The sequence below is a fragment of the Psittacula echo genome (assembly GCF_963264785.1).
Source record: "Psittacula echo genome assembly, chromosome: Z".
Classification (NCBI taxonomy): Eukaryota; Metazoa; Chordata; class Aves; order Psittaciformes; family Psittacidae; genus Psittacula; species Psittacula echo.
The window spans coordinates 79,553,677-79,579,836 of NC_137742.1; the positions used below are offsets into that span (position 1 = coordinate 79,553,677).

At 35.7% G+C, this 26,160-nt stretch overlaps 1 protein-coding gene across 1 annotated transcript in view; it reads left to right on the top strand.

Moving 5' to 3' along the window:
• The window catches only part of ADGRV1 (adhesion G protein-coupled receptor V1), a gene marked incomplete at its 5' end in the record, with an annotated part of 292,106 nt that overhangs the window by 84,227 nt on the left and 181,719 nt on the right, over window positions 1–26,160 (top strand). Inside the window, 25 exons of the mRNA XM_080638347.1 lie at window positions 611–733; window positions 939–1,161; window positions 1,611–1,815; window positions 2,850–2,996; window positions 4,826–5,081; window positions 7,149–7,357; window positions 8,045–8,218; window positions 8,652–8,834; window positions 9,608–9,787; window positions 10,416–10,580; window positions 11,920–12,037; window positions 12,580–12,703; window positions 13,918–14,056; window positions 14,194–14,379; window positions 14,704–14,936; window positions 15,404–15,552; window positions 15,652–15,853; window positions 16,348–16,567; window positions 17,669–17,908; window positions 18,877–19,026; window positions 19,852–20,325; window positions 21,044–21,187; window positions 22,476–22,647; window positions 22,990–23,125; window positions 24,389–25,233. Coding sequence (XP_080494473.1) covers window positions 611–733; window positions 939–1,161; window positions 1,611–1,815; window positions 2,850–2,996; window positions 4,826–5,081; window positions 7,149–7,357; window positions 8,045–8,218; window positions 8,652–8,834; window positions 9,608–9,787; window positions 10,416–10,580; window positions 11,920–12,037; window positions 12,580–12,703; window positions 13,918–14,056; window positions 14,194–14,379; window positions 14,704–14,936; window positions 15,404–15,552; window positions 15,652–15,853; window positions 16,348–16,567; window positions 17,669–17,908; window positions 18,877–19,026; window positions 19,852–20,325; window positions 21,044–21,187; window positions 22,476–22,647; window positions 22,990–23,125; window positions 24,389–25,233 — 5,397 coding nt within the window. The remainder of the gene's footprint in view (window positions 1–610; window positions 734–938; window positions 1,162–1,610; window positions 1,816–2,849; window positions 2,997–4,825; window positions 5,082–7,148; window positions 7,358–8,044; window positions 8,219–8,651; window positions 8,835–9,607; window positions 9,788–10,415; window positions 10,581–11,919; window positions 12,038–12,579; window positions 12,704–13,917; window positions 14,057–14,193; window positions 14,380–14,703; window positions 14,937–15,403; window positions 15,553–15,651; window positions 15,854–16,347; window positions 16,568–17,668; window positions 17,909–18,876; window positions 19,027–19,851; window positions 20,326–21,043; window positions 21,188–22,475; window positions 22,648–22,989; window positions 23,126–24,388; window positions 25,234–26,160) is intronic.

Sequence of the window (26,160 nt, forward strand, 5' to 3'; positions counted from 1 at the left end):
AAGCATTTTATCAAAGTAATCTCTGGTTTGTCCCTCAAAAATAAAAGCGTTGTTTGTTCTCAAATACTTATGAAACTAATGAATTATTTTCACAGGAACGATAGGCATTAATAACTATTCATGTAGCTGCTGATTGCAACCTTTCTAAGCTTTTCTGAGCTTTGTGATATGCAAAAATCATTGGTCAGCAAACTACATGTGGTTTTTATTATAGATATGGCATTTTAGTAATTGTTTTGTAAGTGCATCTCTATGCCTATTGAAAAGTTTATTTTGTAGTTTCTTTGCAATTGGCTGCTGTCTACTGGCAGTATTAATAATCTTATATGCGAATTTGTGCAGAAAAGGCCTTAAATGTCAGTAGATGGATCATTCCATGGAGACCTTAGAGCAGCTTCCAGTGACTAAAGGGGCCAACAAGAAACCTGGAGAGGGGCTTTTGACAAGGGCCTGTAGGGACAGGACGAGGGAGAATGGCTTTAACCTGACGTACTATTGGTCTCACTTTGTAATTAAAGCTGCCAAACTCTGCCTTTTGAATGGCCATCAGTGTGTAATTTAGCTAACAAGTAGCAAACTAATGTAAGTTTTTAATTTTTCTCCTTTGTAGAATCTGGAAATTCTTCTGAAATTTTCATCTGGGAGACAGGGCGATCTACTTTTAGACACTTCCAGTCTCTTCCAGTCTGTGCTGTAAGAAGCATCCATGTTTTCATGCCTCCTTCTGGTTTAGGTAAGACTTCAATGACATTATTTGTTCGTATCCTAGTTTATAATGCTGGAATTGCAGAAATATATGTGCTCATTTTTTGGTATTATTTGTCAAACTTTAGAAGTTATTAGAATCATTGTGCTACCCAGGGCATTTCTAGCATTACAAGAAGAACTTTTAAATATATCACTGCATGTTTCTCTTTTTCCCTCCTTGTACAACGTAGTTCACATCCTTCTATCTGGTAAAGACACAACATCACTGTATTCTTGGAACTCGGAAGGGAACCAGTTCTCTGTAATGCTGGAAGCCCCATTTGCAGATCATATCACTTCAGCTACTGCAAGGTCTCTGAACTCCAGCAAGAGCTTGATTGCTTTGTCCGTAGAATCCCACTCCCAGATTTATGAACTGACTGCTATCTCCAACCAGTCAGATTTTATACCTAGGTAAGTTTTTTATGTTTTATATAACTTTCATATATCCATAACTTTATAATGTATTTATAACATATTTACATAACTTTTATATAACTTTTTTTTAATTTTTCATAGGTTTAATATAACCTGAAGACAAACAGCCTCATGACTGGCTTTAACACATGGCAAAAAAGGACTTGCATTTATGACTTGATTTTTAAAAAAGCTTTTATTTAGGATAAATGAAATTGTTTTCATAACTAACTTCAGTTATTCTGTGATCCATTAGAATTAAAAAACCCGCAAAACCCAAAAGATACCACAAACCCACTAACTTTAAACCTCCGTTATTTCTTTAGGCATATAAACAGTCATTCCAGCGCCAAAAAAAGCTGATTAAATTTACAGCAGTGCTTTCAAAGTTCATTAATCAGCTATCCTCAGTTTATAATTAGTTGATGTGTGTTTTTTTATGCTAGTTCAGGTGAATTGATATTTGATCCTGGGGACATGGAAGCTGTGATAGCAGTCAGTATCCTGGATGACGTCATCCCAGAGGAGGAAGAATGCTTCAAAGTGTGGTTGAAAAACCCTAAGGGAGGTGCAGAGATTGGTGTTCATGGTTTTGTTAACATAATTATTCCTTCCAATGACAATGCCTATGGAGTCATTGCATTTACTCAGGTAAAACATCTAAGGTAAATCCTTAAAATATGTGTATAAAATTCTTGAAAAATGGAACACAAACATACAAAAACTGTAAACTGGGCTATGTGGCAGGATTGCTTTCTGAAGTCTTGTAGCAATCTGAATTAGAAGATTTTTAACATCCATTTAGCATTCCTATGTGATGATACACATAGCAATGTGAGAACACATAGCTGGTAGAAAACCAGTTCCACAGCCCATCCCTATTTTGAGATTTTTATAATCCCCTTACCTTTAGATTAACATATTGGTTTATCAGATTGGTTTATCAACAGCCTAAAAATTCAGTTTCCAGATGGCATTTATGAACTCGTCATAGACTCACTACTGATTAATCAAGGTTAACCAAGGGAGTTAAGTAAACAAACCTGTAGATCCTTTTCCCCTGAAAAATGTACTAACTAAATGAGTTAGCCTGCCAGAACAAAATAATTTCTTTGGAAAAATGTCAGACTGAAAGTATTATTTGAAGTGGTTAATTCTTAAATCATCTGACACTGTAGAAATTATCTAGAGACATCTATACTAAAGGCATACTGAAAATATAAACCACAGAAGAGTCATTACTGAAATGAAACATGGCATCTGGACTTCTGTAAGAGGATGGATAGTAATAAAGTAAAAGCAGTAAAAATATGTCTCTTTGAAGGTCCGCTTGTTTGTTATATGTTTCATATGATTTGGATATAAATACTGTACTAAAAAACCCCCCCCCCCCCCCCCCCACAAAAAAAAAGGACAAAAAAACACCAACAAAAGAAACTTTGTTTTGGCTTAGAATAAAGAGGCCTGACATTTTAAGTTCTTACATCCATGAAACCTGTGATTATTGAGTAGATCTGAAAATTAAGACATAAATATTTAATCAGTGAATATGTATTTAGCTACCTAATGGTATATTAACTGTTTGATGCCCAGGGTCACTGGCCCCCATTGAATACCCAGGTCCCTAAAGAAAGTGTTCTTTATAAGAAAATAATGTTATGACTTTGCTCCTTTATGTTTTCCAGAGTTCTTTATTTAAGCAAGTTGAAGAAATGGAACAGGACAGCTTAATTACCTTGAATATTGAACGTTTAATAGGAACATATGGACGAGTTACAGTGGAGTGGATTGCTAATGGAAGCATAAGTGATGTATTTCCAGCTTCTGGAATGGTATGTAATAATCTGATACATATATACATAATCACTGATATGAGGAAGCACTGACTGTATTGTCTCAGACCACAGATGCAGATATACTGAGGGAGAAGGATAGTACATGTTAGATTGACCAACTCTTCTGTTAATTTCTGCTTCCTGGTCCTTTCCTGTGAGTCGGACACTTACGACTACCATATAATACTGCACCATCACTCTCACTCTTCTAGAACCAGGAATTCAAGGACCAGGATGACTTCCAGAAATTAGAAATGTGTATCCACAGTATCTTGTTCCCATCTTCCTTTCTTCCTCCTATGATATCCAGATATGGTGTCAAATAATTTCCATAGGTGGGAATCTTTGTCCTGACCTTGCCAATACACCTTGAGAGTTTCAGTGGACCAAGAGAATAATAAGTCCCAGTTCTCTCTGTTTCTAAGACTGTTCAGATTTTCAGCCACGTTAAAATCCTGTGTTTCCTGCTAGCCAAAGCTCTTACATGCTTTAGGATAGACAGATGCTGGGTGCTTCAAGTCAAAGGCCTCCACCTAGTGGCCGTCTGTAGAAAAATACCTGTACGCTTTGAGCCATTAGAGCTGTAGTACAGACCAGAGCTGAGGGAACAGGAACAAAGTCTCTAGAAATAAACTTTACAACTGGAATAATGGGTCTGGAGTAAGATAAGAAATAGTGAAAAATCAACAGAGGGGAAATAGAGGAAGCTAAAACAATCATACTGAAACCACTGAAGCTTTCCTTGAGCATTCCGGATGGATACTGCATGGTTTCCCTGCGTATTCTTTCAGGTAGGAAAAGACAGAATGGTAAACCAAAGGTATATCTTGTTCACAGGAAATATCTGTTTATCTTTCAGCATAAGTGAAAGTGTTTCCTAAGCCTGAGTGTTTATAGACACATCTTCCTTGTTGAGAGACCTAATCAAATGGCCCACCATTTGTCCAGCAAAGGGCCATGAAAATGATGAAGGGATTGGAGCATTTAATATATGGGAGAATGCTCAGGGGGGATCTTACAACTCTGTATAAGGGGCATGGGGTCAAATTTAAAGGAGATGGAGCCAGATACTTCTTGACCATGTCCTGTGCCTGCATTGGGCAGAATACAGGAAATTCCATTTAAACACAAGGAAAAAACTTTACTGTAGGGGTGGTGAAACACTGGATCAGGTTTCTCAGAGATATTGTGAAGTCTCTGTCCTTGGAGATACTCAAAACCTGTCTGGACATGGCCCTGAGCAGTTTGCTTTGGTTGAACCTGTTCTTAGAAGTGGCAGTTGGACTAGGTGATCTCCAGAATTCCCTTCCAATCATTGTGTGTTTCTGTGATAATGAAGATATGTGGTCACTTTGAAACAGCTGAACCGTTTCGCCTCAAATTGGAGTGTAGCTGTCAGAAAAAGGTCTTAGGTTGGATGCCTGTTTATAAGGCAGATAGCTAAAGGCAGCTAAATGATACCAAAATAATTTTCATAGAATCATAGATTTTGTCCTGATTTTGGAATAAGCTTCCCAGAGAAGAAGGGGATTCCCCAGTACTGGACAGCTTTAAGATTTGACTGGATACGGTTCTGGAACATCTAGTCTAGGTCATGTTTTGCCTAGAAAAGTTGGACCAGGTGATCTTTGAGGTCTCTTCCAACCTGGGATTCTGTGATTCTATGATACATATATATGTGTATGTGTGTATACTTATATATGTGTGTGTATGAGTGTTATACATATATGTGTGTATTTTTAATTGATAGAGTTTTACAGAATAAAAATGGTATAACAGCATTGAGAAGAAGTTTGACTTCTTTTCTTCCCTCTTCTGAACTTCAGATTACATTTTCAGAAGGTCAGGCCCTGTCCACAGTCACCCTGACAATTCTTGCGGACAGTATCGCAGAGCTTGCAGAGACCGTGGAAATCACACTCACCCGTGTTACCACTGTGGGTGTTAAGAATACCATGAAAGGAGCTGTCATTGACCCCAATAGGGCAAGAGCTGTACTTAGCATTTTACCCAGTGACTCTCCACATGGTGTGATTGGGTGGCACATGGACTCTCTCTTTGTTAAAGTCATGGAGCCAGAAGGTAAGTCTTGTGTCTTCATTTTTAGGTAAAAAAAAAAAAAAGCTTTTTCAAAATCAGCATTCTTGATGCTATAATATTGGTTTTATATATATAGTATATCATGGTTATATATTATATACATATCATATATATATTTTATAACCATTATAAAATGCCATATTATTATAATCATCACAATATACAGCATGTAATACATAATACACAATACATAAGGCATAAGACATAACACAAAATATATAATGTGTAATGTATAATATATAGTATAAAATATATGATGCATGATATATATATGTTTTATATATGCACAATTTAGGATGTATAATGTATAACATAGAATATATGATAGATCTATAGTATATATTATATAATATATAGCATAAAATGTATGATTTATACATTTTATATATAGTATTTGATATGTATCATATATTATGTACCTAATATATAGTAGGTAATATGATTTATAGTGTACCATTAGAATTGTTATAATATATAGCATAATTTATAATATATGTAACCATGTATAAGGTTATATATATTGTTTTATAGGTATTTTATTTTTATATGTATCAGCATTTTGCTGTATTTAACCAGAAATAGCCTTTAAAATGTATGACTATGGCATTTCATTACATACATTTCATGCTGTATTTCACATTACATATATCAACATTATCAAGTAATTTTCGTTTAGGGGATAAATTATTAAAATCTTGGCATCTTGTGATGCTAATTGCTAATACATGAAATTCTTCTATTTAGATTAAAAGCTGAAATTTCCCATTTAATGGGGTTAATATATTGTTTAAAATAATTTACATAGCAAGGCTTTCTTCATGAAGTGGGTCAAAAACGGAAGCTCTTTGTTCTGTGGGATAGGGGAAAGAAGGAAGCAGAGGAAGAGTGAATTCCATGTCAGAAAAACTGAATTAGGCTTTTTCTGCCTGCCAGCTGTGTGTTTGATGGGGTTATGTCAATTTTTCTCCCAGGATCTAAGTGAAATTGTAAAGGATATGCCAGGCTGTTGGCTAGAGTGCTGCGGTGCTCCAACTCCTGCCCTCCCTGATGGCACAGGGAGTTCTGGCACTCCCCATAGCCTGGGGGTTTTCCAGCAACTGCCTGACGGCCGATTCATACTTTCCAATACCAATTGAAATTTCCTGGCAGTTCAATATTCTGTCCGTATTAACAAATGAAATTTATGAAAAATATGTTTTTCCATCAGAATATATTATTATTGCAGATAAAACCTCCTCACCAGTTCTATTGTAAAGGGAATCAGTGTTGCCCTTTCTTTAGCACGTGTAAGTATTGTGGAAGCACAAAGCTGGTTGTTTATTATCTATTTCTTCAGCCATAAAATTAGCACTTTCAGCCAAGTGCTGTTTGGTGGTTCATTGTAAAAAAATTGCAAATCTTCTTTCCAAAAAGGGATCTGAGCCTGGCTGATATAAGTGTGTCTTGTTTTCATAGAATCATAGAATCACAGAACAGTTTGGGTTGGAGGGGATAAGGATCATGCAGTTCAAACCCCCTGCAACAGGCAGGGACACCTTCCACTAGACCAGGTTGCTCCAAGCCCCATCCAACCTGGCCTTGAAAACTTCCTCCAAAGTCTGAGCGGAGGAAACGCAAAATTTACAGCCAGAGTAATTGCTGCCAATGCTAATTTCTGTATTAGTATCAACAGTGATTTCCTAGGCATGTAAATGCCATACAAAATAGTGAGACGGGAGTTTTGAAGGAAAATTAAAAAAAAAACCAAAACACACCAAAATAAAGTAACAGTTTGTGTAGCAGACATTTTAAACTGGAAACATTCTGTGGTTTATTCTTCCTCTAGATCCAGGTTTCAAATGCTTTCCAAGCGTACTCACTGTGTGTTGTGTGTTCACCCCACGTGTGTGTGCTCATCTGCCCGACTCATTGAATTATCCAAATATTGTGTTTCTAAGCAAATTGAAATGGGCTTGAGCAAACAGCTGCAGTACAATTAGGTGAACTGAAAGTCAAGCAGAGCCAGGGTTAAAATAATCATGTCTTGTTTTATTCCTCTCCTTGTTATAGGGCAAGTGAATTCAACTACTCTTAATTTACAAATTGTTCGAGAACAAGGGTCTCTTGGAAAGATTGCAGTTCAGCTGAGCACTGCACCTAACCTTGAAGTGCCCCTCTCCAACCAAGCAACAGAGAATGAGGATTACACACTGGAAAAGAAGACAATTATTATGGCAGAGAACGTGACAATAACTTCTGTCACAGTCACTATTTTGCCTGTGAGTAGTCTAACTTTAGTAGGCTTTAGCTGATAATATCTTTTAAGGAAAGGGAGAATAGTACCATTTCTATACCAGAAATAGGATTTAGCGTTCTAGAAATGGCTGAGGTGGGGTTCTTGCCTCATCAGATGGCAGCCATCACTTTCTGAAGAATTCAAGCACTAATCAATGAGAATGAACCAAATTCTTTGTTTTGTTATAGTCCCAAAATTAACATGTAATAATGACAAAGGAAAAAATTATAAATGTTGTTTTTTCAACTTGTTACAGATTTTTACAGATTTATTTTACTTTGCATACTCTTAAAATATTTATTCTGTAGTTCAGGAAATGCTATTTTTTTACCAAAAATATGTATATTCCTTAAATATATTCAGAATGGAGATATTGCTTTTCAAGTTCTGGTTTAGTTTCTAAGATCTAGCCAACTTTCTTATAAATCAGAGAAACAAGAGATAGCCAGCACTGCTTTCCGCTGTTCTGACAGATCTGGAATCTGATTGCCAACTTCAGTTTCTAAAGCTTAGCAAAAAGCACTCTTTTTCTCTTTTCATATGGTGTAAAGCAAGGGGTTGCTTATATGGTCCCATGTGCTGAGGGCTTTTGAACAGTAAGCAGCCTACAAGTAGTGAGTTTCCTGCATTTGTTATAACTTACAGCATTTTAAAAGTCACATTTTTACAGGATAATGTTCCAGAATTACAGGAAGGATTTATAATCAATATTACTGATGTGCGACTGCTTGATTCTCCCACTGGGGGCCAGCCAAGTGTGAAGAGGCTTGGGTTAGAAATAGCTGAAATAACAATTGAAGAAAATGATGATGCCAGAGGAGTATTTAGTTTCAATGTTACAAAGGTAAGTCTGAATGAAAAGTACTTAAAGTAGCATTCTAGCAGGACAGTCTGCGTTTTCAGACCAGTTTTGATGGTGTTCTAATAAGCTTTATGACACTAAATTGTTCTGGATAAAAAGGCCCGATACCAGACAAACAAGTCGATCTTAATTCGTCACAATTAATATATGAAATTTATTAGATAGCTGGAAGTGCTAGAACTCGTGTGATAGAGTGTTCTGAAAGGGACTTCAGAAGGTCATCTAATCCAGACTTTTGCTCAGAGCAAGGTCAATGCTGAATTCAGACCAATATACAAGTGATTATGTATTTTTTCATTTAGTTTTACCTGCAAGTAAATATGCAAAATAAAAAAAAAACCAAAAAACCAAAAAAACCAAAATACCATAAAACAAAGTTGCTGTGACACTCAGCAGTTTCTTGTTGCCTTTACAGGATATAACTGGAGCTGTTGTTGGTTATGAGGTACCATCGCCACAGAATATACTGAAACTCCCAGTTGTTCGACAGGCTGGGAGGTTTGGGTCAGCAACTCTGTATTGGGAAGCCATTCATGCAACTGCTAGCTTTGAAGACTTCACACCATCATTTGGAAACCTTACATTTGCAGATGGGGAGGTATGTGCTTTCTGAAAGTTTAACTGTCTCTGGGTTACCAGCTTAAGAGTTTCTCATGTTTCCTTCCAGCAGAATTTGTGTCTTTTCATTGAAAACATTTTATTTATGGCCTTATGTCTGTGAATGATGCTCCTGACTTCAGTTCCTTAACAGGGAAATGTAGAACATTCATGAGCGTTGACCAAATAGGGCTGTATTTGGTCAACCAAATGTTGACCAAATGTTCGCCAAATGTGTCTTCCACAAGTGAAGACGTAATTTCTAATAATAAAGCCTGAAACACTGAAAATTTGAAATGTAACATGTCTTTACTATAAATTCTGTATGTTTTCTTAGCTGTGTTCTACATATAGTTTTAAATGTCACGCTGCCCCTGGCAATACTTAGTGTACACAAGCAGTTTTGATTTCAAGTGAACAGAACTGATCTTTGGCAAATAGGATGTACTTTGTGAGCAGAATTTTGGCTTAAATACAATATTATCTACTTGCACTTTCTACTGAGTACCAAAGCAGAGCAGTCTGCTGCTTTTAGTACACAACGTTTATGTTGGTGGACTGAAAAATCACTCTTGAAATTTTATCTTATTTATCTTATTATACTAGTATAACAAGCATAACTAAATAATGAGTGTTTATCATTTTTTAGATAAAACTTACCTATTTTTTTTTTCCAAGCTATTCACAAAATATTATAAATGAAACTTGGTTGCTCTTTTTTTCCTTTTTTTTTCCTTTTTTTTTTTTTTTTTTTTTAAATAATGTTTTCCGCAGGCTAGAGGACAAATAGAAATTACAATCATAGATGACAATGAAGTGGAATTTCTTGAGATATTCAGGATTGCCCTGGTGAGGGTAACAGGTGGTGCAAGACTTGGGGATGACACTCTGGTAACTGTCGCTATTCCACCAAATGATTCCCCTGTTGGAGTATTTGGTTTTGAAGAAAAGAACGTGAGTTTGATTTGGATTGCACTCTTTTCTGCTAAAGCTGGATAGTGAGTTCGTGTCACTAACACAGAGGTGATTTTGGTGAGCCTTCATTGCAGTGGAAGACATGACTTCATTGAAAGCCATGTTAGTGCTTGTCTTCATCTACCTATATAAGATGGCTGTAACAACAAAACTGCTGCTGCATAAATGTAGATTTCTGCATTACTGAATTGATTTAATTCAGTTCACTAAAAATTCAGGGCATCCAAAGTAGTATTTTGGTAGTCTGTTGAATATTAAAATGGTTTTGTAATAATCTGTATTGCTGAAAGTAAAGTTAGGAAATTACAAAATGTATTTCATCTTAGTTTTTTTCAGTGAATGATTCTTCTGCTCTCCATCTTGCTGGTGCTGTGCCTGTTTGTGACTCACTGTAATTATTTTTAGTCATAGAGCATACGGAAATAACACAAGTGACTAATCTTTGATAGCAGAATTCAGTACATCCCTTACATCTGTTATCTTCCTGTTGATTTTCACTGTTGTCCTTATTTTACATTGTCATTGATGATATTTTTTGTTATCTCAAGTCAGTATTGATGCATTTTGCTATAGCCTTTCCTATTTTTAACTCATTTTGCTTCATCAGGTAATAGTGAAGGAGCCTCAGACACCTGATGACTTTGCTGCAGTTGTATTGCTCACTGTAAGTCGAAGTCATGGAGGACGAGGAGCAGTCAAAGTGCTATGGATTGTTGAAGAAGCAGCCAGATATGATTTGACCCCTTTGAATGGTACCCTTCACTTCAATGAGGTATTTCTGATATTGCAAATAAGTGATTTACTATTATATTTATAAATACTTTCTTCTTCTGATGCGTGGTTTTGTGGTTGCTGTTATGTGTTTATAGCAGCATGGGGTTGCTAAATATTGTAACACTAGAAAAAGGCCAGTTTGAACCAGTGGGGTTAGCAGTGTGCAATGGTTTGGTTTTTTTAAACAAAGGGAAAGCCAACATGCTCATTTTAAGGAAGATAGGTTTTTCAGATCTGAATTGTTTTTTCAATAAGAAAGAGAAACAAAATGCACTGAATGTGAAGAATGATTAAAGGAGCATTTATTCCATTGCAGTGTCAGACAACTGCAAGAGAAAAATTGATATTGAAAGGGTGAGAAGGATAACAGAATGCTCAAAATTTGCAGATTTAAAAAAAATAAATAATAAAACACCCTAGTGACTTTCAAACTGAACAGTGTTATTTGATTTGTGTTTCATAGCAAGTTAAAGCTCTGAAGTAGGAGCTGAAACACTGAATATTGTCAAACTATTGTTGTTATCTTAATATTGGTCTTTTATAGGATACTCAAAATATTTAATGAGGAAAAGTGTTTTAACATAAAGCATAATCTGTCTGTACAAGGCTATTTTGCATAAAATAAACATGCATACCAGTTGTTTCTTTTACTTTTAATCAGCTGGAAAATAGCTTTTTTTTGTAAGATTCACCAGTATTTGGGAAAGTTTTCCTGTCATTTTTTGCTATCCTTTCTCTGCTGATAGGCTAAATATTGTCTTTTGTCCCTGAAGTTGTTGTATATGCATGGCTGTAAGAATATGTAATAAGTATGTATGTATGGTGTACTAAAGATATACAATGTGTACCTACTTTTTTCCTATATTTTTATCTTGGGCATTTGCTACTACTCACTGACAAAAATGTGGATTAGACAGGAATTTGCTATGACCTTATATATCTAACCTTAATAATAGTCCTTAGAATGTGTGCATACTATTTAACATGCACTTTCTGATGGGAAAAATTTTGTATAGAAACTTTCCTCTAAGTTGGAAACTTCTATATGAATACAATTTCAAAGTAATTTCAGTTGTTAGTCAGTTGAAAATAGCCAGGATATTTCTGGGGAGTACACAATGTTTGAGAGAAAATTTGTAGCATTTACTAAGCTGTGAGAAAATATTTCAGCCAGATCAGAAATATCATATTAAAACAATATTACAGAATATATCAAGCATATGCATGTTTAACACTTTATTTGTTAAATAAAAAAACCCCTTTTTTATAATACCATATTTTGTTCAGTTATAAATACTTACTGTATTTATGTATCTTCTTATCTTTACACGATACAGACTGAATCCCAGAAGTTGATTGTTCTACATGCGGTACAAGATGGTCTGCTGGAGGGTAATGAAACATTTACCATACAGCTAGTCTCTACTGGTGATGCAGAGATATCCCCTGTAAATGGTAAAGAATTAATTCATTACCTTCACTTTTGAGTCATTTTATATGAGAATTCTAGTAAGCCTGTTCATATTCTTTTAGTCTGCAGTGCTTATGTATTTTGTGTACAGTTACTTGGTAGCAGTTTTGACTGATAGTCTTTCTCCCTAAATTGTTTCGTTGTCCAAAGAAATCAAAGAGAATCTTAGATCATACTTTTTTATTCTAAATTAATTTTTGGTGTAAAGTTTTGTGTTAAGATGAGTAACATTGTAAAGAATTCTTTAACAAAAATAAGCAAACCAGGTTCAGATCTTTTAGAATCATAGAACAATTTTGTTTGTAAGGGTGGTCATCTTAGTTGCAAACCCTGCTCAAGGAACAGAGACTTCACAATTAGATCAAGCTGCTGTATGCCTTGTTGACTGAAATTCTGAATGTCTCCCAGAACAGGGGATTCCATGGGCTCTCTGGGAAGCTGGCACTAACCACTCATGTCACAAAATTTACCAAAGTTAGTTCATTTAATTTTCATTTACTATGAGAAGCTTTGTTCTTTTCCATAGGTGTTGCAACCATCATTATTATGGGTGATGAAGGAGCTTCTGGGGTGGTTGGGATAGCCCATTCTTCCAAGGATGTTCTGATTGGAGAACCTTCAGGAAATTATGACGGAAGTGCTCTTATTAGGTGGGTACGTCACTCATTTTTCCAAAGGAAGGACAAAAATACCATTTCAACAGCTACATGACTTCGCATTTAGCAAGAATTTGTTGAGTGCTCATTTCATTATCACTTCTAAAATCAGAACTATTTTAAAAATTAGATACTTGTTTTTAAAGAAGGGCAGAATATGTTATGCATGTGTCTTCTCAGTATTACTGGACAGCTCCAAATACTACAAATACTACCTTCAGTCTTCAGATTATTTACACATTCGTGCATTAAAGGAAAGGATTCTAGTGAAAGAATGGAGGAAGGAGAAACAATGACATTTGAAGATACTTCATGCTTTTCAGGATTGGTTCCTGAAGTGTATTTCAGTAGACCGCCAGGATGGCTAGCGTAACCAAAGCAGGAACTGGGTTTTTAGTTGGAACAAGATGTAATTATTTCACTGCATTCAGTCAACTGAAAAGAGGATGAGTAAACAAAGATATTAGCATACCTTCTAAGAGTACTGGAAAAAGGATTACAATGCTTTCCCTTGGTGAATCAGCAAATAAAAGCAACAGAATAGCTTCTTATGCTACCCTGAAAAGCCCACAAGACAAAATGATGCCTTGTGCAGCAGTTGTTGTAGATCATGTAGTAGCTTGTGTTAGGTATGGACAAATTTTTGCCATGACTTTGTTCACCAAGACTGATGTCATAAGCAGAATTAGGCTCTAGGTTTTTAGACAAGTAGCAGACAGAATATTTCTCAAGTGATCTCATACTAATATTCTAGTGTCCTTCTGCCTTAAAACCCAAGTTGCCTCTAGGCATTACCCTTAAGTCCAGTTTTCCTTTTGTGTGCCTATCTCCAGAAGAGGAGAATGGAACTAAGAGAGCTCAGGTTTCAGCCCCTGCCTTTGGGCTATACATATGCAAAGAAGCCTTAAAAGACACCTTAAAAAAACTCTTGGTAAAAATGCAGCTCTAGATACCTCCCAACACAGGTAAATCAAACAGAACCGCAGAAATGTTATTGCTCTGAAGAGGGAATTTTAAAGATCTTAACAGTATTTAAGATCCTTACAGATCTTTAAAATCTCAGTAGGCTTAGTACATTAAAATTCAAGCTTCACAATGCTGATAACATTTCTTTCATGCAGAACAATATCATATAGTGTTTGTCTCTGGATTGGATATTAAATATGAAATGTAGAAAATAAAATCTGTATTTGCGTTCTTATCTGCAGCCTGACACGTGGCCCAGGGATTTTTGGTGAGATCATAATATATTGGAATATAACACCTTCTCATCACACAGAATTTGTTGAGACATCAGGGACCTTGACAATGCGAGATAGGCAGTCTGCAGCAGTTGTTCTGATACAGGTATATGAGAGATTTTACATGACTAGCTATTTCAAGTAGTTCCTTTTATTTTGTTAGTATCTTGATTAAAATTAATTACACCTCTCTCCTTGGAAATACTTTAAATCCTTTTAGCTTTCATTTGTTCTGCTCCCTAGACTGTAGATGACAACAGTCCTGAGGAGAAGCATTACTACCAGTTTCAGCTAACTGGAATTAGTGATGGAGGACTCATAAATGAATCTAGCAGCACAGCAAATATTACTATGGCCGCCAGTGACTTTCCATATGGAGAGTTTACATTTACACAGGAACTACTGCAAACAACAGAAGAAGAAAAATGGGTACTAGATTAAAATTCCTTTTTATGTAAAACATTGATACATGTTAATATTGTTGCTAGATTTATGCTTAACTTTAGAAAAAAAATAATCAAAGACTTAGTCTACATTTCTCAACACAGTCTGAGAATGGCTGGCTGTAAGTTTTAGAGTTTTTTAATACTCCAAGAAAGAAGGCTACCTGCAAAGTTATGTGCACTCTGTACTTATTAAGCAAACTGTTACCTGTGAAAACCATTAAAAAGATGCCTTTAGCACAAGCTCCTAAAGGCAACTGTAACAGTAAAACAAAGCTATTTTTTAAACAAAATGTCCTCTTTCCTTCAGGTTAACATCACTATTGTGCGTTCCAGGGGATCCTATGGCAAAGTGCGTCTTTGCTTTCAGATAATAAATGGAACTGCAGAGGAGGGAATTGATTTTACTGTCACAGTAAGGGAACTGTTTTTTGAACCACATGAGAAAAGTAAAATAATTTTGGTTGAAATCCATGATGATGACTTTCCTGAAGGTCCTGAAGACTTTTCAGTGATGATTACCAAAGTGGAACTCCAAGGAAGGTAAAGACAAAATTCCCAGTTGATTGATTACAAGCAGAAGAACAAACTATATTTGGAATCTGATCTACGTGCATAAAGCCACTACTGTAAACTTTCATAAAACAGCTGTCATGGTCATGGCAATAGAAATTGGGTACATGGAGAAGCAAATTATTTAAATATTAGTATAAAGATTTTGCTGATTAAGATTTATTAAAGCTAAAAGTCCATACATTACATGCAAGTTGCCAAGTTGCATGAAATCCAAATAAGATCAAAAGAGAAAGAATAAAAGAAATATACATGTTTGTGTGAATAAACTACTCTTTCTGCTTATATAATAGTTTAAAAAAGTGTGACCAAAAGTCTTCAATGATAACTGTCAGAAAATAAAAGTATTTGTGGTAATTCAAAAATTGACATGCCTGCATCTTAATACTGTCACAATAATTTTTTTATGTTTTTATTTTTTTTTATGTTCTTGCAAGTGGATTTGATTTTACCATAAAAGAAAATGGTCTACAGCTAGATCAACCTCCAGTAATTGGAAATATCTCCACAGTACGAGTCACTATTGCAAAAAGTGATAATGCAGAAGGCATCATAGAATTTGATCCACAGTATATCCTCTTACAGGGTCAGTTTACCTGCAGTTTTCACTGTGGTTTAGAAGATAAGTCTGTGGCTGTGGCATAACTTTTGAAATAAAATTACTTTTTCTCAATTACTCTTGCAGTGGAAGAGGATGCTGGATTAATCATGATTCCAGTTGTAAGGAAGCGTGGAACTTATGGCGATGTAACAGCTGATTTTCTTTCTCGAAGTATTTCTGCACTTCCCAATGGTGTTGACTATGTCATCCATAATAATTCTGTCATTTTTTATCATGGCCAGAACCAGACTTTTATTTACATCTCTATTATAGATGATGATGAAAGGTAATTAATTTTTCAGATATTTAGTCACCATTTTACTTCTGAGAAATCGTTTTTTTTTTTAGCATGTGCAGCATGCCTGTGTGTAGAATTGGAATTAAAAAACAAATTTCTGCAGTGCTGAAAAATCATCTCAATTTAAAAAGGGGGAGGGTAAAAGCACTATTATTAGGGTTTCACCATTCCTGTTAAATTTTATGCAAAAAATACAGTTTTTAAATTAGATTGTCAGAAATCTTGGGTGTTAATAGTACTGCTGTGAATAATAAAATATTCTGCCATATTTAATTTAACACAAGTAGAAAGTAGAATGTTAATTTTATTTCAGATATCACCATTCTATGCATGTGGGAGGAATCTTCTGCTGCATGCTTATGGGGATGATTTCTGTACACCTTTAAACAGATCCAGCTGGGTGCATGGCTGAATCACTAAGAATAACTTTACTTATTTTCTTTCTCAGATATCTCAGAAACACTTTTTCTTTTTTCATGCAGTGAATTTGCAGAGCTGTTTGAAATCCACCTGACAGGAGCCACTGGTGGAGCAGTCCTTGGGCGTCACCTCGTGAGTCAGGTCACTATTGCTAACAGTGACTCTCCCGAGGGCATTGTCCGATTTCTCAACCAGAGTCAAATTATTCTTTCCAACCCTGATACGCTTACAACAGTGTCCCTAGTGCTGGAAAGGACTGGAAGGTTGCTGGGGGAGACACAGGTGGGCCTTGGCTCTCAAAGACTGAATGCTTTCCACTGACCAGGTCAAAAAGCTCCTACTTTTTTCTTCAAGAGCTTATTTGTGACTGATTTCTACTAGGATAATAGCACATATTTGCAGTATCACAGAAAATGTTGTTACCCTTCTAATATTCTCTTTCTTCTCCTGCTTGCTTTCTTTTGTTATGGTCTTGTGTGCTTTGTTTTGAACTAGCTGACTAATCCTGTTGAAAATATGATTAATTTAATGCACCACTACTAATTTAAGTCAGACAAATTACATAGTAAAGGTGGTCAAACTTTTTTCAGTAAATTGTTTGAGTTTTCTAGATTTTTTTTTTTTTTTTTTTTTTTTACTCTATAGAGACCACTGACAAAGTCAAATTATAAATATGAACCAGGGCAGGCCTTCTACAGTCTTGGCAGATGACTGGAAGATTGGCATTAAAGGCTCCTACTCTACCATGCAAAAATTGCCTTCGTCTTCTTTGACTTATTCTAGAAGTCATTGGAGAAAACTGGAAAACAATTAAATGGCCAAATTAATAATTTTAAAGTGCTGAATATGAATTCCTCAAAGGCAATCTAATTTATGGGAAATTTAAAAAATACTGTAGCTTTTAATCGGTCTGAAGTAAGAATCATAATTTAAAATATTAAAAACTTTTACTGAAGGAAATATTTGTAATTTTCAGTCTTGATATCACATCACAGGAATGGTTTTGATTATGAGTACCCATTTGTGGGGCTTTGCAAAACAAATGATGGAACAGAGAAATGCAAACTTGCCCATATGTTTCCTGTTAAGCACCAAAGAAATTACATTTTCACTTTTTTTCTGTACTAATACTTAGAAATTAATAAACAGGCACTGTGTCTAACTACAAATTTCATTTTGGCATGTGTCATGTTTATCATGATTATATATTTTACCACATAGAATTCAGTGTGAATATTTTGTGTTCTGTATTAGCAAAGATTTATACATATCTAGTTACCAGATGATAGAAGAATTTTTATGTCACTTGTGGTACTCTGTCATTTCTCCCCCTGGGAGGCCATTATATCACCACTCTAAATCTGAAACTGGTGTTGTCCACAGATTAATTGGGACATCTTGGGACCTAATTCAGAAGAGGTTTTATCTCCCATGAATAGTGACATTGGTGACCCTGTGAATGGATCATTCTATTTTGGAGAAGGAGAAGGAGGGCTGAGAACTATTAATCTACAAATCCATCCTCATACTGAAGCTGAAGTTCAGGAGACCTTCATTATTAGACTGAGACTTACAGAAGGGGAAACAGAAATAGATCCTAAGGCAAATATCATTGCACTAATAGTAAGTCACTGTTGCTTTTATTTTTTCCTTTTGAGATCTCTGTTGACACTGCTATTTATTCTTAAAGCTTTTAAAAATTAATCATAATGATTTCACAGCTTGTCATTTGGCTTTTTGTCATTGTACTACTTGTTACAGCTTCAATTCTTCAAAAAATAAAAAAGAATTTGTTAGAAAAAATTGTATATCAGCCCTGTTTTGGCCCTCTTATTTGCAGAATTCTGTGGTACTGTTTGTAGAGAGCATGGATTGGGCCCTCTTTTCTACATGTCAGTGCACTGTTCATCCCTTCTTGACTTCTTCTTCCCCTCCGGCTCTCCTAAATAGAAGAAAGGAAAGAATCTGTCTATAACAGAGCAAGAGAAATGCAGAAATCTGTGGGAGAAGGCAGAGGGAGTTGTCAAAGAGAAATTATTGCTCTAGGGATACTGCAACTAAGGAAATTTTTATAAGATCGATATAAGAAGCTAGAAAAAAAAAAAAAAAAAAAAAAAATCTTTCCTAGAAATCGGATTGTTTTTTCCTGGTCTGTAAAGGGTTGATGGAATTAGTTCCTATATCTGCAGACTCCTCATTTTTCCTACAGGGACCCAGGTTTTTTCCCTGGGCTGGAATGTTTCACACTACATGCCAATGAATTAGCTTCTCAGTAAGCACTGGTATTACAACCCCATTTTAAGTCAGTTGGCCAGAAATTCTTGTTGCAGCTAGTGATTCACGCATAGTGATATCCAGCATTTGAAATAAAACTGCCCTTTCTTCCTCAGGCAGAAGAAAGGGAAACAGAACTGAGACTGTCTCAGAGGGAGACAGAACTAAGAAGGGGACATTCATACTTCCTTTGCTGTCTCTTAATAACATTTTGACTCCAGTTTAGATCCTGCTTAAACTTCTTTATGTGTCACTGTTTTGAAAGAGAATATGAGTCACTCTACATTTCTGATATATTGTTTGTTACTTTTTTACAGATACAGAAGTTTGGTGATCCTAATGGAATTGTACAGTTTGCTCCTGAATCCTTAATTGAGAAAAACTATACAGAACCCTCAGCAGTGGAAGGGCCACAAAGCATCACACTGTTTGTTAGGCGAATTCAGGGCACTCTGGGAAACATAACGGTATTCTTACTCTTTCCTAATAAACAGTATAATCTGAAATCATCCTCAGTATCAATGTACGCAGGAATATCTTATTCTGTGCCTTTCAATTGCTTGTTTCTCAAATTCTTTTTCAACATCTTGCCTGTTAGACTGAATTTAGCAAGGGCTTAGCCCTAGTACTTGTAGTTTTGAGAGTCAAATTCAGTTTCCCCTGGTCAGGTTAGAAAAAAAAAGAAAACCAGTACTGCAGGGCTTCTCTCATCTCTCACTTTCTCCTGTGCTTTTGATGAGAGAACAGAAAAGACCATACATTCATAGTGAGCTTTCTTTGAGATCATCATAATTTATTTTTCCTGCCATATCTAAACTTAAGAAACAAGAATTTTCTGAACCATCGTTCACATTGTTTTTTACCTAATGTTGTTTAGAAATAAGCATTTTAACAGGTACTTGTTTAATTTTAAAAAAATCCATTAATAGAAGCATCTGCTTTGTTTAATGAGTTTTCACTCTTCTTTTTTTATGAGGAATCTTGAAAACAAAAAGAATATGTTGATGTAAAAAAATGATTAATTTTTAAAAATTCTGAGTTTCAACGTAGTTTTACATAAATATTCTCAAGATATACAAAAGACATCTTTAAATTCATAGTACTGTTAAAGGAACAACACGCCCTTTTGTAAGACAGTCTGTTCTTTCTGTGCCTACCTAAACCAATATTTATTTTACCCTCTTAAAACCAGTCTGTTCCATATCCTATCTGTACTGAATCCTAAATATGAAAGTTTCTGATTCTATGTGTAATTTTGCTTTTGTTTTGTGCATTTTCTAAACTCATTTCAGGTTTACTGGGAAATATGTAGTGAATCTGACATCACAGGTGACTTCCTTACGACTAAGGACTCTGTTGTCATTGCTGACCAGCAGACTACAGCTGAGATAATTATCTACTTGTTACCTGATGACGTTCCAGAACTGGATGAAAACTATGTGGTGCAGCTGATTTCAGTAGAAGGTGGAGCAGATTTAGACCAAGAGAAAAGAATTTCAAAGATCAATGTGTTTGCAAATGATGATCCTCATGGAGTGTTTGCCCTGTACTCTGATCATCAGTCAGTATTCATAGAGAGAAACCTGGATCGGTATGTTCAGATCAATGTAACTCGGCATGCTGGGGCGTTTGGAGAAGTGATGGTTGAGTACCATATCATGTCTTATCATGAAGAAGTGCTAATTGAACCTGAGAATGAGGCGGGATACCTCACAGTAAAAGACGGTGCCAGCTTTGGAGTGAAAAGAGTGCCAATAAGTAACCAGGTCAGTATTATCCTTTTAGCTCCTATGATATCTATTGTTTCCATCTGTGTCTATCACAATACCAACGTAGTGGAAAAAGATACTAAACTTTCAATGGTATCCACCATTATGGATTAGAACTGTGTTCAAATACTACATTTTCAGATAACAATTGTAAAGTCACTGCTATGCAGCTGTTCATATATTCAGTCTTTCCTTCCATCATTGCTCTGTGTTACTATCAGTTCAATATTTTATTATTATATGTATGCAACTAATTCCTCAAGTTTCCTTTTTGGGTTGTAAATAGTGATCTGTTAGTGCTGAGTCATAAAGCAGCAGGTAAAGTTACCTGCAGTTCTCTCTGTTCCTTGGTTGGTTGTTATTATTATTAGTGTCTTACATCCTTTTCCAACCATTTTATGTCTCTATAATCCTAAGGATTAAATAAAGCTGAGGCTACTGTGTTAGATACAGTTTATTAAAATGGCAGTAGCTGGTCTACAAACTCACATTCCAACAAAATGCTGGCAAATCACATTCACAATATCAACATTTTAGCTGTATTTCTTTTGAGACACATAATCAACAAAACACTTGCCTTGAAAACACTGCTTTTTTATGCTAGTGGAATAAAACCTGCAGGTTGTTCTGATACTTAATTCTTTGAACTGGTGGATATGATGTTTTTTAGTGGAATTAAATTTCTACCTTTTTGCTTAAATTCTCTCCTCAAAAGGCATTTATTCTACTGGGCTTGAATTTTACTCTGGAACTGACTAATGTAAGCCTGATTAGGGGAAGTGCCAAGGATGTGCCTAAAATATTAGGAAAAGCAAAGTCAACTATTCTGCTTGTTCCTGAGGAAGCTGCCAATTCACAGGTCAGTAGACTGGCTGCAGTGTAATGCTTCTACAACACAAGGAAGGTATGCTCCATTACAAAAGATAGATGCTATGACGATTCAACTGGCTTCTCAAAGTTTTCAGTTTTGCAACCAATTTCATGACTGACAAGAATTTTCCAGTTATTACTTGTACTGTATATTTTATTTTCTTTGACACAAACTTTTACAGAAAAGCGTTAATATAGTTTGAAAATGTCTCTTCATATATAAAATGAAAATAGTATAAATACTATGGTTAGTTTATATTTTTGTTTATGTGAAATGGAAGTTCTCAGGCTTAAAAGAAAAGGACTAATTCTGAACAATATTATTCCTTTAAGTATAGCAGCCTCAAAGTAGGTAACAACATGTACCCAGTAATATGTGCAAAATGAGATGTAGGTCATGCTGGTTTTAATGCAGTTGACAATATATTTGGCTAATCCCTGAGAAGGAAATTCTCCATTTGTCTTCTTTGCATGAGAGTGAGAAAAGAGAATTTGCCTGTTCTGTGTGCTACAGTTCCCATTTTGTATGTCAAGCAAACGCCACAGCATGCTGAGTTTTTCTCTCTTAGTGAACAAAAACTCTAATAAAATTATTTTTAATGCTTTTGTCTTGAAGCATTGTTCTGTCTTTTAATTTGTAATTGAACTTAAATAGTTCTTCTGCAAACATTGTTTACTACCATACATCCATTTATCATTGCTTTTAGAATGTACAAATTATCCTTTAAGGCCCATTTGCTGCTCAAAGAAAAAGAAAAGTAGATCATACTAGTAAGAATAATTTTGTGAACAATGTTGTGTGGCAACAACTTGCTTTTTACTGGATACACAATTAATAATTTATTTTAGACCTTTGTGTGTATTTCTGTACAGTGCTACAGCTATTGCCTGGGAGCATTAAGGGCAGGTGGTTTGTTTTTCTTTTAAACAACAGACACAGAATGCTATATCCAGGTTTTCAGTGCTGAAATGCAAGCCATACTGGTTCCTTTTCCGTGACATGTAATTCTCAGAAATCTAAGATTTAAAAGTATTGTTGAATAGTTGTAAAGGAAGCATGTGTGTATCCATACACACACACACACATATATATGTATATACACACATACATATATGCATATATACACATATAAATACATCTATATACATACATCCATCTATATGCATGCATAATTATTGTTTAAAATGCCTATTTTGCAAAATATAGTATGCTTTCACCTATGTTATTGCTCATTTTTATTTCATATTCTAAAACAAAATCTACTGTGTTTCCACAGGTTGGATTTGAATCTGTGATTTTACGACTTGCAGACATTGTAGCAGGGACAGGCCAGGCTGCCATAACCAGAAAAGGAGTTTATGGCTCTGTAACAGTTAGCTGGATTTCAGGATACCCACCAGACCTAATCACTGACTTTGCTCAGCCAGGCAATATGACTCCTCCATTTGGTAAGTACTTGTTCGAGGGAGGAAACAGCTATGAAAGTTGTATAAGTGATGATTTTACCTTTTAATTATTTGTACCTTTATATGCTTCTTCTATTAATGAAATGTTACTAGAATGAAATTTTGTGGTCTAATTTTTATTTCTGAGGGATGTTTATGAGCAAAAAAGGAACTAAGCTTCATAGAAACATATCTTGGAGGCAGGCACAATGCTGTGCCCCTTATGGACAGCTTTATCAATGTGGATTTCTTCCTAAATGGAGTGGAATTATGACTCAAGTACCTACCTAAAGACAATTCCTATTTAGTGATTTTGACTTGTGCTCTTTCACTCTTTTCCTTCAGGTACTGTTGTATTTTCCTCTGGTGAGCAAAGTAAAGTAATTTCATTTCAAGCTATTCCAAATGTAAATAAACATGAGTCATTTGCCATCACTTTAACAGCAGTGCACACCAATGTGTCTGGTGGGGCTTGCCTCAGGTAAGGATGTTACTTTTGCATTGCACAGATGGTGTAAGAATTACAACCTGTGTACAGGCATACACCTCATACAAATCCCTATTAAATTATAGGTAGGTAGGAAGTTGTGTCTTCTTTGATAAATTTGTATGTCTTCTCTCAGGTTGAAATAGTGTCAGTGCTGCAGATCTGACCTAATCAGAACAGAGGCTTTTCTCCAATTCCAGTCTATTCCATATCACTAGGATTGAAGGTGCCTAGAATGTGTCTAGGATTATGGAGACATTTAAGAATGAAGATCAACAGTTTTAGCCAGGAAGCTGAAGAATAAGAGCAACTCTAACAGTCTTCATTAGTGTCCCTAAAAATCCATTTTTAGATGGTCTTAGATAATAAACATTATATAAATTAAATAAAATTAAACAAGAAATGCTCTGAAAATACCTGATTTATATAAACATCCCTTTTATTCTTAAAAACCTAGCACAGGAGGTAAAGCTGACCATTATTTTGAAGACTTTATTTTGAAGTGGTTGAAGGAGTCTAGTTTGTTAATGAAAATCACTCACTGTAATAGCAATGCCATTTGGTAGTTGCTAGCACTGAATAATGGGTCACTTCTATAGACCAGTGTAAGACCCAGGGTTTAGCAGAGAGTCTTAGTCTCTATGCTTATTTTGTTAAGAAGGAAATATGTTTAATGTGAACAAAGTGGAGCTTAAATTGATACTGATAATAGGGCTCAGATCTGGTAAAAATTACTATGAGTGATATGGAGGGGCAGTTAGTATTTCAAAGCCCCACTGTAAGTCTTAAAATAACTTCCCTTCCTTCTCTAGCTTCCTAGCTAAAGCTGAAGATCTGCTAGCATCTGTCTGCTCCACAGTTTTCCCTTGGTACAGGAAGTTTATTCAGTGGTTAAAACTGGTATTACTCAGAGTGGCTGTATTGTATTACATCTCTCTGCATTGTGTCCCCAATAGAAAGACATCATACTTTCCTTTGCCTCTCCATTGTCTCAGGAAGACCTTATTTTATTTATCCTTTATTCTGTATCCTGTGCTGACTGAGGATGCATCAAGCCTGTGGACAAATGTTTGATCCAATCACAGCAAAAATGAAACCTCTTTGGATCTTGCTTTTCATTTTTGCTATTGCTTCCCTCTACTGTTACACATTTGTTACAGCCATCACTGACTGTTCACTGGAAATGATTCTGCTTGGGTGTTTTACTTTTTAAACTTTGCATTTCCTTTCTCAACTTTGATATCTTTTCTGTTTCAGATCCGGATTTACTATAGCTGAAATTGAGCCAATGGGGATATTCCAGTTTGCTCCTAATTCAAGATCTATTTCAGTTGAAGAAGATGTTCAGACAGTCACACTACATGTCCAAAGGCTGTTTGGTTTTCAAAGTAATCTCACTATCTTGACATATCAGACTGTTCCAGGAAGTGCCAAACCACTAGAGGACTTTATACCCATCTACAATGGAGAGCTTATGATTTCATGCTTTCAGAAAACTGCTGTGATAGAAGTATCAGTAATAGATGACACTATCTCTGAAATGGAGGAAGTTTTTTTTGTAAATTTGACTGCTGTGGAAATTTTGGATGTTCCACCTGTGAATCCTGCCTGGAGTCCACGTCTGAATCCAGCTTTCAGTGTTGCAACAATTAATATCCTGGCTAATGATATTCTTCATGGAATACTAAGTTTGGGGCCAGAGTTTACTTACGTTGAAGAAGATGCAAACAACAGTAGCCCCAACACAGTGGTACTTCATATCAGAAGGACCAAGGGGTTTACTGGTGATATTGAAGTAACTGTTAAAACCTTTGGGGGAGTCAGTGCACAAAGTGGAATAGATTCATATCCTTTTGGAAATGCTTGGAAAGCAAACTTCACCTGGGCAATGGAAGGAGAAGATTTTGAAGAGCAGTCAGTCTCTTTGACTTTGCTGGATGGAGAAAGAGAAAGCAACGTGTCCATTAAAATTTTTGATGATGATGAGCCTGAAGGACAGGAATTGTTTTATGTTTTCCTCTCAGATCCTGAATGTGGAGCTCAGATTGTGGAAGGAAAGGATGAATATGGATTTGCTGCTTTTGCAACAGTGATTATTGCAGGTAATATTTTCTTCCCCCAGAAAAGTAGTAAGTACAGCTGAGTTAAATAACAGTAAATAACTGTATGTTCTAATACCAATTTTCATGTGAAGACTGGGATTCTATTTGATGATAAGCAGGGTTTTCTATTTCCACATCTTGAGTTCCAGATCAGAGGGAGGACGCATGTAATGTACGAAGCCCACCATGGATCCCTTAGCAACGTGGCTCAACATATATTTATAGATGCTGCTTATCTCTGTTCTAGTCCTGCTTTACTTCAGGAAGGCAAAGGCTAAACTTGAGTGTTTTCCTTATAGATGTAAGCCTTGCAGATTTTTTTTACTTTCTTTGCCATTTCTTTCCCATTGAAGTTGGACTATAAGATCTCCAGAGTTCCCTTTCAACCCTAATGATTCCATGATTTTCTCAGTTTTATATTGTATGGGGTTTGTACGAAGTATAAGAAACAGTATCTGGTTTTGTTCTTTGATACTATGTAGTTCATATCTGCAGTGTAATCCTCTGCTTCTGAGGATGGAGGGTAGGAATGGACATCATAGACTCAGGGAAGAATTTTTCTTTCAGTCACTGCATGCTACTGAGAGAAAGTGATGTCCGACCTCCAGTTTCACTTATCTTCTAGATATCCATCAGACTTATCAACTGAATATAAACAAGTTTAACCACAATATAGCTCAAGTTTTAGAAACAAGTTAGGAATGGAACAGTTCAGCCTAATCAAGAAAGTCACATGTAAGGCCCAAGATTTACTGAAGTTTTGTGTATTTAGATAGTTTTAACAAAACAAGGTAGGTATTGACAGCCAAGATGAAACTGTGCTGTTGGATGAGTGTATGCAGCAACCAAGACTGTGTGCAAAACCAGACTGTATAAAACAAGTTCCCTTCATGTGCACCATCTCTAGAATTCACCATGCAAGTAACC